The following is a 16,723-nucleotide window of genomic DNA, read 5'->3' as shown; positions in this document are numbered from 1 at the left end:
ACCTCCTCTGCTTTTCTTGCTAACCAGAAACTCTTGCCTCTCCATTATGGATGCCTGCTTCTTTCTTCTTTTTGTCTTTAAAATCTCTACCCTGTAATCATACATGTTGATTTCCATTGCAGATGGAAAGTCCCTTAGAGGGAATGGAAAGTGCTTCTGACCTGTTCTGTTTATAGCAGTGGCAGAAGGAAATTATGCACTTAGTGACCTATGTTCTTTCAGTTACTGATGGCCAGTACAGCTACCTGAACTTTTCTTTCAAAAGTCAGGTAACAAAGAGTAGCATCAACCACCTTTTTCCTGTAGAAGATTGATACTTTTAAAGAGGTGCTTACTAGAGAATCTGTAGCATTTTTGTCAAATTTATATATAATACCATTTAATATCAAGAATCTACTCAGCTGGACATCAAAAGTTTTTACAGAGGTCCTTCCTTTAGGAGAACACTTCAACATGAAGAAAAGTATAAATATTACAGATTAATTTATGAAATGGATGCGTTCTTTCTTGGAAGAGGGAAACTGAGTATTATCATAAGCACAGATCATTTTTTTAAAAACACAGCCCACCATATAGAGATTAAGGGAAAAAGGGCTTAATTAATCTCCGCTTGGCCTGTTAATAGTTGGGGTAGGCCTTGAATAAAAGTACTTGGAAGCAACAGCCAAGCCTTCTATAGAAGCTGTGCAATTGCTATTTCTATTCTCTACTGAGAATGTATTTTAAATGTCATAAAGCAAAGAAAACTGCCATATTTGAGAAAGCATATTTTTATATTCCAGTTTCATGAGGGAGTTTTAAAAGTACATTTGAAATACTAAAAATCAATGCTTTATTAGTATTGCAAGGTATTCTGTTCAACACCACAGATTATTAGGCAGGAATCAAGGCCACATTTTGATGACCCAAAAGGATTTAGAAGATTCATGGATGTCGTGGGAGGGAGGGCAGGACATCACCGTTTTTATTTCAACACCACAGCCTATTCACTACACTGCCCCTGGCCAGGGAGCTCGGAAACTTGTTGGTGACTAAGACAAAACTGGCTTTTGCACTATGTTTTGGCCTGAAAGTATGAAGAAATGGAGACCCAATGCCCATGTAATTATTAGTTCCTATGGTTAACTATTCTCACTGAATTTCAACCTTGCCTTATTTTGATTGAATTGGTTTGGCTTTTACTACCAAAACCTAGTTCTTGTAATGCCTGTCCTCTCCTAGATTAAACAGATCTTGCGATTAATTTTTTAAGAATTCCAGACATTACATTTGCTTTTTTGTCCACTGTTGAATACTGAGATCACAGTTTCTTAGAACCATAATAATTTCTTCATGGTGACTCAGCTAAGAGTCATCACTGAGTGTGTGAAGCTGGGGTATTTCTTTTTTCCCACTTTGGGCTCATCTGCCTATGATTTTTGTCTGCTCTTTCCTCAACTGATCACTCAGTGTCACGAAGTCCCTGAGAAGTCCACACGACACTCTGGCAACTCGTTTTGGCACCTGGGCAGGATGTCAGGTGTGTACGCCAAGGCAGAGGGTAGAGTTTTTCCTCTCATTACTCTTGGTCTCTTCTATACCCTCTCTGGCACCCACAAGCAATCATGACTGAAGCTGCACTGTTCTGCTCTCCTTCAGGCTGTTTGACATCTGTACATAATGTTCAAAACTGGTGGTTGTCTTTCTTGGTCTTTCATACTGTCCTGGTGACAGATTCCAGAGGCCACACCACCTGCTCAGCAAAGAAACCAGCTGGACTGCAGACAGCTGACACATGGCCAGGACAAAGCCCCAAGTGTGTCCCTACAGACATGATTTATAGGACAAAAGCACATCCAAATATATTTGGAAGAAATGGCATGGAACATGCGGCTCTTAATAAATGGGCTGAGTTGCAAAGGGTTGAATCTTTTCCTTGTAAATGGTAGGCTTTAGGCACCGATCCAAAGTCCTTGGAAATCAGCGGGAGTCCTTCCAGTGGAGTAGCAGATACTTCCAGAGGGGAAGCTACTGACTACGACAAGGGTGCAGAAGCACTGTGGGACCCGGGCCACCGAGACTGTGAGATGAAGGTGCCAGCACTGATGGCTCCTGAGACAGAAGGCCCCGTTTCATTGCCTGATCATGTCAAATCAGTGGCCTCAGTGAACAGTTTACAATTTCCCCAGAGAATCATTACTCCAGAGCACTCAATACTTTTCACTGCTTTCCCAGTACTTGATATTTTGGGTTTATTGCAAATTGTTCTTTGCCAGCCTTATCAGCACTTGCAAAACCAAGTGTATTTTTTGGGCTAGGTCATCTGAGTTGCTCAGTGGTGTTTCTGTCCCTGACATGGTGAATTTGTAAGCAAGCCCCAGGCAAGCATGGGTCCAAATATGAATCATCATGCAGGTGATGAAAGGTGACTTTCATATTCACATCAATAATTCAGTCACAATAGCAACACTATTCAACACAATTCAACACAATAGCAACAGCCTGCAGTTGAAGGCTGTTAGGAGAGGGAAGTTGCTAAGTTGGTGGGAAGATATGATTGAAACAGATCCATTGATACATTTATATCTTCAGAAAATATGTTGCCGTATTCACCCAAGATGAGGAAAACCTACCCAAGCTACTTATGCCTGGTCTGCCTTTGATCCTGAAGTACTGACCTCACACCCTAGTCAGCTCTTGATCCCAACCCCATTTGGCAGTGGGAGGTGTTCAGTCTGGTCCTGCTGCAATAAATTTTAATGTTAATTTCACAAGGATTTCTCCAGATGTTTTTCTGGAAGAGTAAGATGCTTTGGCCATAATTCATCTCTACTCCTGTTCAGCTTCAATCTTTACAAATCTTCAACTGTATGGATTTGCTATATGAAGAATTTGATTGCTGGTACTTTTCCCTCCTTAAATCCACAATACAAACCCAGGATTTATGCTTCTATCAATCCTGCCCATGGCCCTCAGTGATAAAAATCATTCCCATGAAACATAGGAAAGACATTTAATGTGATTGAAAGCTAGGGAAGCAAACCTCAACATACATTACTACACTACTGCTAGGGAGTATATCTTTTCAGACCACAGTGTCACAATGGGGAATGAAGAAACATATGAGGCTGCTGAAGTATCAGGCTGTAAAAATAATGAATTACTTGACTTTACTAAAGCAAGACTAGGATGTCAAATATGGATTCTTCTTTTAAAATCTATTTTGTCATCATTTCACTTTGGTTATTTAGTTTTACTTGTTTATTATTTTATTCTGAAAACGGTCAAAATACTAACCTTCATTACCAGCAAGCTCTGAAATAAACCCTTCAGAAAGAAAAAAATCTCTTATTTCCTTTGCAAGATAAAAATCCACAAGACAGTCTGTTTAAATGCATTTCAAAGATAAAAAGTGCTTTTAATTCCTACAGAAGATTGCCATCAAAAGTAACTGTATTGATAGTAGCACAGTTACCTCTCCAGCACTGTAGCTACGAAGTCGCTGAAGATGTTGCCTGTGAGTCAGGTGATTAGGGAGACGACCATTCTGCAGCGGGATCCTGGGATCTATGAAAGTGGTAGCACGGCTATTGTGGTCAACGAAGAAAGACTGAAACACACAGGAACAATGTTTTTTTGTAAGAAGACTGTGATGGTTTTGTGGGTTCATAAAGTGAAAACCACTGGCAATTGTGTCTCAGAAATACCCTGTTTAGGTACACTCCATGGAAGATATCTGCAAACAACAGAACTTTCTTAGTCGAAGCTAGAACAGCTCTTGGAAAATACTTGAAGCTATGTAGGTCAAAATCTTGTGTAATGTTCATGAAGTAAACAAGACAAAAGAGAATAAAATTACTGGGGAACACTGCTTTAGCCTATTTGGTGGTTCCAGAAGCCACTCAGCAAAGCTTCACTGGAGGCAGAGACACTAAGCCAAATTTTGCAGTCATGACAGATCTAAACTCTGACTTAAACTCTTTTGTTAGTCCAATGCTGCCTTGGCTATGGTGTGATATTCCACAGAAAGCTAGAGGGTCACCACTATGCTTCGAAACATTTGTTCTTGAAGCTTTTTTCTGCTTCTAAAATAACTCTGCTTGCTGCTTATATTGTTAAAACGAAACCTTCACCAATTTTGAGTCAAGAAGGAAGGAAACTTTACTAATCATGTAGCCTGATGTGCTGTGTTAAACAAGTGATTAGTTTTGTTGGCACTCTTACCTTGCCCTGCTGGTCAGTTTTTATCTCCCAGCCACGAGGAAGCTCCAGTCGGGTATCAGCAAACATGTTGATAAAATTTACCAGGTCTCTGTTGTGCTGATAGCGCTCGAAATTACGAGCATCTCTACGGATCTTGAGAATCATATGCTTCAAGCAGGTACTATTAGTGAAGACTCGATAGGCACTCTATGACATGGAAAACAGAAGTGACGAAAAATAACATATTTGGTTATTTCATGGGACATATGCCCAAAGAACTGAAACAAATTCTGTTAGAGCCAAGAATAATTTCCATCTCATTGTTTTGCTTTGAATGACTACTTTACATGAACACCTAGAATTAAGAAATACAGTCTGGAAAGTGAAACATCCCACCCATTATGCGCAGTTAGCTTGTGCATAAACTGCCTTTCTAATGCACTCCAAAGAGATGGTCAGCTAAAACACCATACACTCTAGATGCATGTAGTTGTGCCTATTTTATTGCTTTCATTGGTCAACAGAAACACTGCTTGTGTGACTGGATGATGCCAGAGAGACGCAAAGACAGCTGTGAACTTGTATTTATGCTATAACTCAAATCAAGATGCACGTGATAGGATTCATGAACTTAAGAGGACTGCAGTGCAGATGTCTACATCTAAGCCTCCAACCTTATTTATGGTCACTTTATAGCCACAGGACAAAACCAGACACTTTCAATTGTCTATTTTTGGAGATATGAATCGTTTCCTGGAACTGAGTATTTGTTTCTGCAATGACTACAAAGCATGTCAGATGGAGTCATTTTCATGAGTCAGATGAACGCCACCCCTCAGGCAGCTAGTTGTATCTCACAATGGGCATTAAATACACCTCTCAGAAGAACGTGCCCTGATGCAGTTCTGGGTGAGTTAGTGCTGACCTGGTTGCTGAATAGGGGCCAAAGTGAACTACATTTGTTGCCACAGTGTGTTCAGCGATAGAGCACCACAAAATACACTTGTGGTGACAACACTTTTCCTCATCCACAGGCTACTCTTGGGATCTTTTACTTCAGGCAAAAAGCTCCTCAAGATAGGGTAGGAAACTTTACAAAAATCTGCAACCCTTCTGAGCATTTCACTAGAGAGAAAATGAGTGCATTGGTTCTGCTGGTCAGCCCAAAGGATTTAATTGCTCACTAGAGTAATAAAGGATCACTGGAGTACTCGCGTCTCCGGTGAAGTGAGCCCCAGTGTGTGCACCCTGTAATCTGTCCAGAGAATCTGACCCAACAGCTTTGAATTCTCAATTTCTGTGCACTTTTAATGCATTTTAACCACTATAATGCAATAAAACATTTACAAGTATTATCTTTATTATGTAAGGATTTATCATGGTGGTAGTGCTGAGAAGAGAATACTCGGTGCAGCACAGGGTCCCTAATTATGGCAAGGGTTGGTAAATGTTATGAAATCACAGAGATATGATCTCTGCCCGGAAGATATGACCTGGTTATAACCCAGGAAAGCTTCATGGTCACAAATTGCTAAGATCCCAGCCTACTCCATGACAGAAGTTGTATTTCGATCTAATGCGTGATCAATGACTGTCTGAGGATCTCTTAGCTGCACTAGGGAAACAAAAAATGTAAGGTAGTTTTATCCCTCCATGGAAATAAAATATCTGAAAAATGAGAGCCTTTCCCTTTTAATTCTAACTGCTGGATAATATTTTCCAATCCTAACTTCATTGGCATAATTAATAGCTTGAAATTTTAATAGGGGCTTGTGGTTAAAATATTACAACCATGTTAAGCCAGAAGTTACGTGGGCCATTATTTCTGTACAAGTGGAATCTGTATGACCATTTGACAGATGTTTCAATAGATTATTCTGGCATTCATATTAGAGACAACTTTGTGAGCTCAAACTGAAGGCCTCTCGGCTTTTTTTATTTCAGTGAGAAATAAAATTGGGATTCAGTCTCTTGTGAGCTGTTCCTTACACCACTATGCAATCAGTTGCTCATTTTGCAAACAACTATGCAGAATGAAAATTGTATTGCTCCCAGCTATAAATCATCATCTATCACCCTGTCAATGGAAGAAATTACGTGCACTCCATAACCTAGTTCAGGTAATGTCAGATGAGTTAATATATCCCTTCCTCTGCAGGATTTCATGGGCAATAATCTCTGGCAGATGCTTGGAGATGGACAGCTGGGTTCAACCTGCAAAGCACCGCAGCCAAAACTTGATGTCCGTAGTTAGCTAAAGACCTGTGCTGAGGCAAGTCCTGAAGTGTTTTAATTTCTTTTCCTTTTAAAAAGAAAGGTCATCCCTACCCAGAAATGGATGACTTTCCAAATATTCAGAAGTCATGCGTAGATGCCCAGCTGAACTACGTTCAAGATATGGAAAACTAGGACTTCATCTCCTTGTGAGATTTCCCTATCTGCTTCATCCTGGTTGACGTATCATTACATTTTTTCCACCCCAAACCAGGTTTGCAAGAAAACATGCAGATTTATTGCATTAATGGGAAAAAAAAGTTATTTGAATTTTGAAAATTCATTTGCATTCTTGTTTTTTCCAAAATAGCTACACTACTCAAGTCAGTATTTCTTTCACTGCATTATGCCCACCTGCTTATTGGGAGTGCAAAATGCATGATTTAATAACTTTTCCCCTCTATTTCCCTGAGACTTGGTGGTATCTGAGTAAGATTTCTCAGGAACATGGCTCGAAAGGCAACAACCTCACTCCCTGCAGCAACAGACAACAGAATCAACCAAGCCGAAACCAAGGGTTCCTGCTTATTCTGGAAGGATAACATTAATGAGCTTCTCTGTACCACGGAATTCCTTGTGTGAGGCAGAATCCCAGCAAATGTCTCCTTGGAGCAGCCTGCCTGTACTGTCCTCAACATGGTCTGGTGCTCAGAAAGGACAACTGAGCCCCAAGTCATGCAATTCAAATTCACTATGCATTCTCCCCAAAGGCCTGGGGCGCAGCGTTTGGATTCAGAAATCAGTAGTGTGAGAGAGCAAATCATAATTACTCACATAATTTGCATGCAGCACAGTGAAGAACTCAGGATTGGTGATGAACTTCACAGCTGGAGACTGCAGCAACAAGGTGATTTTTTGAGAATTCACAGGAGAAAGAGAACCTTCCCTCCTAATCTCTGGACAAAAAAAAAAGGCAACAAAATCTTATTAACATAGTAGCAGGTGCAGTCTGTTATTTAACCTTTAATGAATGGCTGGAAAAGTGACAGTATAAAAAAGTCACCATCCTGCCCAATGCACCTACCTTCTTTGCGTTTCCAAGACAAGCGTGCTGGCAAACTGGTAGATGTTCTTATGGTTAGTGGTGCAGTGCTTACAGTAGCAGGGCAGGAGCTGGATGCTTTTCTGTACTGTATGTCATAAAACTCTGTGTCATATCTACTGCTGTCTCTAAATATCAATGTGACCACAACAGTTTTTACCAGCTGATGGTTTGGTTCAATACTGTCACCCAGGTCCTGACTGGTTACCCCCACTGCTGATTTTAGAGACATCTGATTTCCCAACCCAGACTGAGGGGCTCACCAGCAGAAAGCATTTGGTAGCAAGACTGAGTTAAGGAAGCCCCCTGCTCAGCCACTCACATCCACATTGGCTCTGCCAAGCATTGCCCTTTACTTGTAATTGCATTATTTTTGGCAAGTCCATGGTTTTGGGGACTTGTATGGTAAAGAAAACAAAAACAGACACAAAGGGATTATTTTGAATCTGTATCAATTCACGAAGCACAGGAGCGGAACTGAGCATTTGAGAAGGTAAACTCTGTAGAGGTGGGAACTCCTTGACCTTCTACAGCCACCAGAAAAGTGCTTCCTACCATGGAATTATGGTTTGAGTGTGCAGTTCTGGCGTTTTCAAATACAAGCCAACTTTTATGTTCAGTCCAAGGAAGTTGGATGCAGACGTCATCAACAGAATAAATATAGATTCCCATTTTTTTATTATCAACTATCACCTTTTTTTCTGCCTGCTAGACACATCATATTATTCTATCCAGTTAAAACTGCACACTGGATCCATTGCTGGAGCTAAATTGATTTATACTGGCTTAGAATCTGGATTAATGTGCCTAAATTGTATTCCTTCTGACATTTTTCACTTAAATTAAAAGGCAAATAACAAATGTATCATACCACAGCTTTCTCTTATTCTAGCGTGCTTTACTTCACCTTTGATCTTTTAATTCTTGGCATTTTATACAATATTGAGTTTTTCTCCTAAAAGCAAACCAATTATCTATAGCAGGAACCATTTCCTAATCACTTAAGATAACATATATTACACTCATTAGCTCTTCGGGGTTAAAACAAAAAAGTGAATGTTACATAATAAACTGACCTAAATACTTACTGGTAGCAATTCCTATTAAATTACTATTTTATTATGTAGGCTATGATAGTAAATTATTATACATATTACAAGTAATGACTACATTACTTATAATTTAAATACTAATAATACAATGTGTACCTCATTTCCATTTCAGCTGCTAACAGAGAGGACTGGGTTCTCCCTATAACATCCAGTATAGGTAAAAGGCTCCCATAAATTGCAATACAAAGGATTGCAAAGAAGCTTTGAATATCAAACATTAAACATTCTTGGTCAAAATTGATTTTCAAGCTAAAAACACCTAATGGATCAGGAAAACAAACAGGCAAAATTGAGTATTTTTCTAAACTTATTTAAAAAAGAAGTAAGTTCACTAGTTCTCTGTGTAATCCTTCCTGTTCAACATGGAACCTTAAGAAAATTCAAGCAGACATTGTGTTGGTTCTTCCCCTTTGCCAAAGCTATTTACAGAGGGATGGCAAAGGATGGCAAGAAGTCAGATTTATTTCCAGTAGACAACATAGAACACAACGTTAGGTGGAGGTGAGAATGATCCAAAGGAAGAGAACTGGCCATTCATTTTTGTGGTGCAAGTTCTCAAACAAAGCGGATAGTTATTTTACGTGTCCACAAGTTCTGTCATGGGCACTAGTCTGACTGCTGGTGTTTCGTACCTGAAACAAACACTTAGGCTATGGTTTCACAAATGTTTTAGGAAAACATGAGTATGACTACCACTAAAAAAAGTAGAACAGTTCCCTGCCCATCCCATCCTGTCCTGGGTACACATTGTCCTCTTCTTCTTTGTAGTGACTTTCTTGTCTGGTTATCTAATGTGCCAGATGAAAGAACCAATCTGGCTGTAAACAACATTAAGTACAAGAACCAAGGTTATTTTTCAGACAGATCAGTTCTCTGCTTTGGTATGGGGTGCTGTTACACGAGTTAGTGATCAGCAAAAAGACAGCTGTGCCTCCTTCAGTGGCAGCCCACACTTAGATCAGCTCGTAGCTATCACAAAACTGCAGCTTTAAAAACCCAAGTATTTCATCCTTGATGCCAGGACCACTGCAGGTGTGACCACATGGGCAAATGTGGCAGCACAGAAGCCATGCCCAGAAAGAATAAACTGCAATGCCCCAAGATGAAAATCACACTGCAGCAAAAATAAGACAGCGTTGTTTTTGCAACTACTAGGCTGAATAAATACCACATGCCTTTTCCATTTTAATTTCAAATAGCCCTTTACTAAAGTAAAAATGCTTTGTCTGTCTTAGTAGTTGTTAAAAAAGAACTGAGGCCCTTTGTATCTAGCTTTGTACCTGTAGCTTCAGGTCTAAAACCTGCAGCTTCAAGTCTAAACCTCTTTTAATTAGCTTTTGCACCCTGGTATAATGAAGTTCTAGTCCGCTGTGGAAATGCAGATTTCCCCAGAACTGAATGCCACCAGTGAGTGGCACTGAACATGCCACTCAATAGCTTTTTTTCCCATACCTGAGCTTGGCTGGGAAGGCTCTGCCTCAGAGTCACTTCCTCCTCCAGTGGGAACTCTCTCCACCCTGTTGTTTACTACAGCATCTTCTTCAGTCCGCTCTGTTGCAATAGTTCGCTGGATATTTTGGTATCTACATACATTCAGAGAAAGGAACAACATGCTTTAGTTAACAGAAGAGCTTTCTGGTGCTTTCTACCTTAACAATCAGCACTGGTTTTGAATGATTCCAGTAATTCTATCTTCGGCATACGACAGAGTAAGAGCACGCCCAACTCTTCTCCTTCAACTGATGCAGCTACTCATACTTGGGCCAACCATTACTCCGCAAATATGGCATTTTGCATTGGCCAACAAATAGCTACAGAGGTGCAAAGCAAGGAAGACTCAAAGGTCAAATTTAGACAGGTATTTTGGCTACAGGCTGCTACAAGGCTTCCCTTTAAAACATCTGGACATCTGGAACCTAAAACTACTGGTGGATCATGGTTCCCCCTCTCATTTAGTCTTATGGTAACATAACCAATGAAGTAAGGATCAATCCTGTGATGCTCTGAGTACCCTTCAGTCTTTCTTATTACAATATTGGATGTGCATGCTCAACCCTAAAAAGATAAAGGCTATTAAGAGTGTTCACAAAATGTTTATTACGATACTGCATGGCCAGCAGCTGGGAACACTTCCATTTTGGTAGGCAATATGGAATGTAAACTAGTAGGTAGTGTGACCTCAAAGAGCTACAATCTAATTGATATGACAGCCACAGAAAAGTAGAATAGGATATAACACATGAACTGAGTGAACGGCGTGAGGATGCAAGTGTTATGTCCATTTTTTGAAATCAGTGGGATTGGGCATTTAGCTTGGGTGGTGACTACTTGTAGAACAAGGAAGAGGAAACAATATAGAGATAAGCAAACAACAGTGAGGAGGATGACAGAAGAAAATTCTGAATAAAAACCTGAGAATGCCTTAAAAAACTGTAATGTCCTTTCCATACTAATCATGGAACTAATTGCCACATTAGTTGATGTCAATGGGACTGATCATGGTCTTAGGCATGAGCCCAATCCTAAATACTTTACCAGATCAGGAATGAAGTATATAACCGGCTGTGGGAATAGCCTGGAGTTTTTTGAATTTGCACTACACAAAACAAATTCTAGTTAACTTGTTCACTCACATAGACAGACGAATAAGCTGAGAGACCAAGATGTCTTTGGTTCTACTGGAAAGCTATGAATATGTCATATATTGAAAAGAAAATATATTTCATATAAAGAGAGAGAAAGAAAAGAAAAAGAAAGCATAAGGAGAAAGAAAGAAAGAAGCAGAAAGAGAAAGAAAAAGAAAGAAAGAAAATAGACTCTCAATTATTTTAATTAGGTTTTACTCCACCCCAATATTTTTAATCCTTATTTCTGGATTGCATTTCTGTATGTATATAAAACAGGATGGTTTTACTGCCTGCATTTAATCTGATCCAGCATTGTTTGTCTCTCATTTTCCTGACTTACACTCTTTTTTCTTTCCTCAGCTCAAGTTCTGACTTACTTACAAATTTTACTTACTTTCTCTCTCTTCATTTGTTAATGCACACTTTATTCCAAATTAGAAGTTAGTCAGGAGTTAGTTACTCAAAGTGACACGGGATCATTAAGGCAAGCAGTTAGGATTTGGCTTTTACATCTCTCAACAGACATAATGTCCAGTAGCTCAGTGCAACCCAATCTTGGGCAGAAGGGCTGGAGATAATTAAGAAAAATAATTAAAGTTTTAATAGGTTTACGCTAAACTTTCACAGCACTATGTGTGCCCCCCAGTACTCAGTCATTTCAAGCTACATTTAGTGTATATTTTGACAGCTCAATAAACAGCATCTTTAGAAGTTTTTTTTTAAAAATTGGGGATTCTGTGTTTAAGTAAGCATCCATCTTTACAAGGAAATTCTGATAGCAGGTTTTGTAACAGCATGAATTTACTGCAGTTTTAAACCCTCTGTTTTAGACCCACATTTTACATTTTTATTCACTTGACTGCAGGCAATTGAATGAACTTTCCATTCCAGTACTGAAGGAGTTTTACAAGACCCACATGCAACAGAAAGGGGGGAAAAAAAAAAAGAAGTTCATATAATCAAGGGATATAAGCACACATATAAAAAAAACCTTGTAGCTTCAATTTAATTAGATGGTAGAAAATCCCTATTGGCAAACCTTAAAGAGTAACACTAGCCGTATGCCAACAAAAGGCTACACTTTTCTTTTGGGTCTCAATACTATAAAATCATCTTATATAAATACCAGAAAATGCCAAAGTAATTGGAGAAAACATTGAAAGTGCAAAAGTTATGGGAATGCCTCTGGAAATTTCAGTCTACTTTCAAAGTGATTTGTCAAAGAAATGGAGGTTTAGAAATACCACACTGTGGCTGTCTTAACTCTTATGGTTATAATTTCTTATGTTACTTACTACCTTTTAAATTAGTGCAAAGACAAGTCTAGATATACATACACTGCAAAGTATCTTTCCAACAGAGCTTGAACAACAAGGGCTGTTATCTGCTTTGCTAACAAGTAAGCAAGTCAGGTAGTGCTGTAGAAAATGAGCAAGAGTCTTTAAAATAAGAAGTATGGATGTCTCTTTGGAGTTTGCCCAACACCTGGATTGCACTTTTGCATTTCCTGTATCCTCAGGTGGCTAGTACAGTTAATGGGAAGCTTGGAGCACAGAAGGAAAGCAGGACTAGGCTCAATCACAACTATGGGATTTTTTTCAAGCTGAATTTCCAAAGCTTTGTGGTTTTGGGTGGGCTGGAAATACCAAGCTTCCTTGTAATATTTTGGTCTTTCCATTCCCTTCCACAAACGAAACCAGGAAGCTGAGAAGTGAGTACATTGGTTTAAAAAGAAAAGTCGCCAAGTTTTTTCAAACTGCTAAGTGATTTTTGAGTCCAAATTTTGTTTGAGGTTAGAGCAAAAGTTCAGGCTGCTGCTAATTCTATCAGCAAGGTTTATGTTTGCTGTTGCCTCACCTAAAATTATTCTCACGTGTGTTTGCTGAAGAACATTTCAAATAATGAAATTTGAAATACAACAAAATAGTATTTCTAAAATGAGTGCTTAAAACAAAGCCCGATCCTCCACAGTGCTGATAATAACCATTTATGAAAAGTAGTTTTCCTCACAATCCTGAAATCTGGAGACATGAAATATTTGAAATTAGCTTTAGGGCAACAATAATTTTAAAAATTATAACAGCCAGCTTGAAAATACAGAAATGACTTGCCACTGGACAAATGCTCAGAGATTCAGTATGAATCTCTTTTACTAGAATCTTAGGAAATGTTCCCAAACTTGGGAACAATAGGAGACCTCCGTATTTAACTTCTCAAATCAATAGAGATCTTTGCCAGGGAGCAGAGAATCACCTGCTTTTTTCCTCTGTCCCAAGAAGCCATGACAGTTCATGTTTAATAAGTTGCAAAGTGCTTAGTCTCCAATGGGACTTGAGTAAGGACAGATACGCCACTGCTGAAAACCCTCTATACTTCTCGCTTTGTAATTGGATATGCAAATACTAAAAATAGAGAGATTCAAAGAATGTCAGTCCTATTAACTGTCAATTCCCAACCCAAACCAGTGATAACTCATAACCAAGAAAGCCAGGCAGCCTACATGAAAACATGGAATAATAAAGTTTGAAGAAGGAGGTCACAAAGACAATGCCTTCAGTTTCTGCTGATAGCTGGTTTAATGATTAACCTGTGTTAACTAACAGAATGGTAAATTCCTATGCATACTCTCACAAGCGCTTACTCCTTTCCAGGTTGTGCTGCACTTACATGAGTTCAACCTCAACCAAAAAAAAAAAAAAAAAAAGCTGATGTATGTCCACAACAGAGCTTTCTGCTTTCTGTGGCAGATAACTTGCTTAAGTGGCAGCCAAATAGTCTGAGCTTTGACATAGCCCAAATCCCTCTTAAAGACAAATACTAAATGGCAGAGAAGTCATGTAAATCCCTTGAAAGAATTTACATTAAACACTCACTTTCTCTAGTTTTTTTTTAATATTAACATGGTAGCTTGACACATTCTGAGGAAAGCTATAATGAAAACAAATACTGAGCAGGTTCTTTCGCCTCTGCAAGACATAACATATGCTATGAAATGCCATCCAAAATAATTAATTTTGGTGAAAAAAAGCAGAAATTCTTCAAGAGTATGTTGATGGTGTCAACTTACATCGCAAAACAACCACTTTAAGAAGGCTGGTTTGCTCTCCACAAGTTACATTAACTTTCTAGCCGCTGCCATTCAGGGGCCAGTTCTCTTTACATGCAGTAACTCCCAAACCATTCTGCACTCTGAAAAGAGTACTTTGAAACTCTGCATCCTTCTCCCAGCTGCACATCTTTTTCTTAGCACAGAAAAAAAGACCAAAAAACTTTTGTGGCATTTTGCATGCTATGATTAGAATATAATTTCAGTTTTGCTTGTCTTTTTCTAGAAACCATATCATTGCAGTAAGCAGGGAATAAAAAAAAACCCTTTTCTGAAGTAAAAAGGGAGGATTTTTGACCAACTGTTTATTTTTTCTCTTTCCTCTTAAATTCAGTCTGAAAGGCAAACATGAGAAGGAAATGATACACAAATCTATGCAGACTAGACAAACAAAGGGAAAATGTGCACCATGTTAAGAGATATCTCAGCCAGCTCAGAATGAACTGACAGATTTACAGGGCCCAATGCAACACTAAGCAGATCTGTCTACGTCTAGAAACGTGTACAGTCCTATTAGAGCAGTGCTCTGCCCTGGAAAAGGAGACAGACCTTTCAACAGGCCTAATTAGCTTGAGTAGAAATGCCACACTGATATGGCAACACTATTTCAATAACAGTCAGCTCAGACACCTCTGCAGCATAGCACTAGATGCCAACCCATCGATACCACTCTTACAGTTAAATAGCAAAAGTGACTCCAACTTTTGGAAGAACACACCCTTCTCTTCTGGGAGTCATTTCAAAGAAGTTTTCCAAAAGCCTCTTGCTGTTTGAAACGTTTTGCAACATCTTTCACTCAACAGCGCTTCTCATGTGGGCAAGTTTGGGTACCAGACACCCACAGCACACACACCAGCAGGCTGAAAGACATCAGCAGCAGGGACAGGAACGTGTACATTGGACTTGGGTGAGAAGGAAAGACAAAACCTTAGGGAGCCAATGTGATGCACTGGGGAAGGAAGGAAGCCACTGGGGCAGTGTGGAAAAAAGGGAGCGCAGATCTCAAGGGAATATAGGTGCAAGTGCTCACCGCCGGTTCAGCTGCTCCATTTGCTGGATGGAGCCAGACCTGTGGATCCCATCCGGCGTTGCTGCAGCTGTGGGGCGCTGCCACGTAGTGGTTCGGTTGACATGATCAACGTAGAATACCCTCCCATGGCTGTCTATCCGAGCTTCCCAATCTAGGGTTAGAAAAAAAGGAAGGGGTGATGCTGTCAGTGTGATGCCTTCCAGAAAACCTAAATGCGGGAGATAAATATACATACACGTACATATACACAGACAGGGTATATACACACAAGAGATACTATATATATAGTCTACATGCATGCAATATATATTATGTGTATATATTAAAAGTATACATTCAAATGTGTACATATACTATGTGCTTGTCTATATATATATGTATATGCAGTATATGCAAATACATAAACATTTCACACACAGCACATAGGTAGCCTATGGAATTCACTACCATAGACTATGAAAAACAAGTGACATAGTGGCTACATTTTTTAAAGGGCTGGGTAATTTTACAATTAGTAATACTAATTGTCTGGATTCATTGCAGGTCGGGGTAGCCACATAGAACCGACCCTTAGAAGAACAGGATTACATCTGAAATAATATGGCAAATCCCATGTTTTCTTTTTTGTTATGTTTCAGAACAAACGTGTAATTTCTCTCTTTTTTATAAAGTGGCTTCGAAGGATACCATACAGCAATTAAAGGCTCCCCTGAAAACTGATCACAGCCTTGTTGGACATATCCTTAGAAATCTCTGTAAACAGATGCGTATCAGAAATCTATTGCTCTGATGAATGCCAACTAGATTGAAAGTTTGCAGCATAATATTGAGCCTTCCATCACTATTGTTTCCTACTAATGTTTAAGTTGTCCCATGACTGAAAACTAAAAGTTATTTGGTATATGATGGCTTGCGGAAAATGGTAATGTTGATAAAAAAACTTTGGAACAGGAGAAATTCAGAAGTGAGTTAGGTAGCAAAGCCACATATCAAATTGGTTGGAATGTATGGAGTAGTGATATAAATTAGACTTGCTAGCTTCATATTTCTACATGATCCATCAGCTGATGACATATCTATGTAAATATATGCACATACTTTCTACATGTGTTTATAAACAAACCTCACTCACATTCACACACAAATCCACATGTGGTGATTACCTTTGGGGGCAAACACTTCCTCTTATGCCCATACTCTTACTATGATACCCTCCTCCCTGATGAGCCCATTCCTTCTTCTATGGTTTTCTACGATCAAATTCAGATCAGCTGGATTTCCTACTTTATGTATTTTATCTCCTGCTCTCTAAGCATAGAACTGAAGTTGTACCTCTTCCTGCTGTGTCTG

The 16,723-nt window shown here is 39.2% G+C and overlaps 1 protein-coding gene across 4 annotated transcripts in view; it reads right to left on the bottom strand.

The window, feature by feature from the left end:
• HECW1 (HECT, C2 and WW domain containing E3 ubiquitin protein ligase 1) overlaps positions 1-16,723 on the bottom strand; it is a 273,800-nt gene that overhangs the window by 50,767 nt on the left and 206,310 nt on the right. For all 4 annotated transcript variants that reach the window (XR_012774309.1, XM_075493694.1, XM_075493692.1 and 1 more), the window contains 5 exons: positions 15,374-15,524; positions 10,063-10,193; positions 7,231-7,352; positions 4,204-4,389; positions 3,455-3,589 (listed from right to left, as the gene is read on the bottom strand). Coding sequence is in view for 3 of the 4 variants with exons in the window: in XM_075493694.1 (XP_075349809.1) it covers positions 3,455-3,589; positions 4,204-4,389; positions 7,231-7,352; positions 10,063-10,193; positions 15,374-15,524 (725 nt within the window). In the remaining variant the exon portion in view is untranslated. The remainder of the gene's footprint in view (positions 1-3,454; positions 3,590-4,203; positions 4,390-7,230; positions 7,353-10,062; positions 10,194-15,373; positions 15,525-16,723) is intronic.

This window comes from Mycteria americana, chromosome 2 (genome assembly GCF_035582795.1).
Source record: "Mycteria americana isolate JAX WOST 10 ecotype Jacksonville Zoo and Gardens chromosome 2, USCA_MyAme_1.0, whole genome shotgun sequence".
Taxonomy (NCBI): Eukaryota; Metazoa; Chordata; class Aves; order Ciconiiformes; family Ciconiidae; genus Mycteria; species Mycteria americana.
The sequence above is the reverse complement of the archived record's forward strand: the minus strand, read 5'-3'. Positions and strand labels throughout refer to the sequence as shown.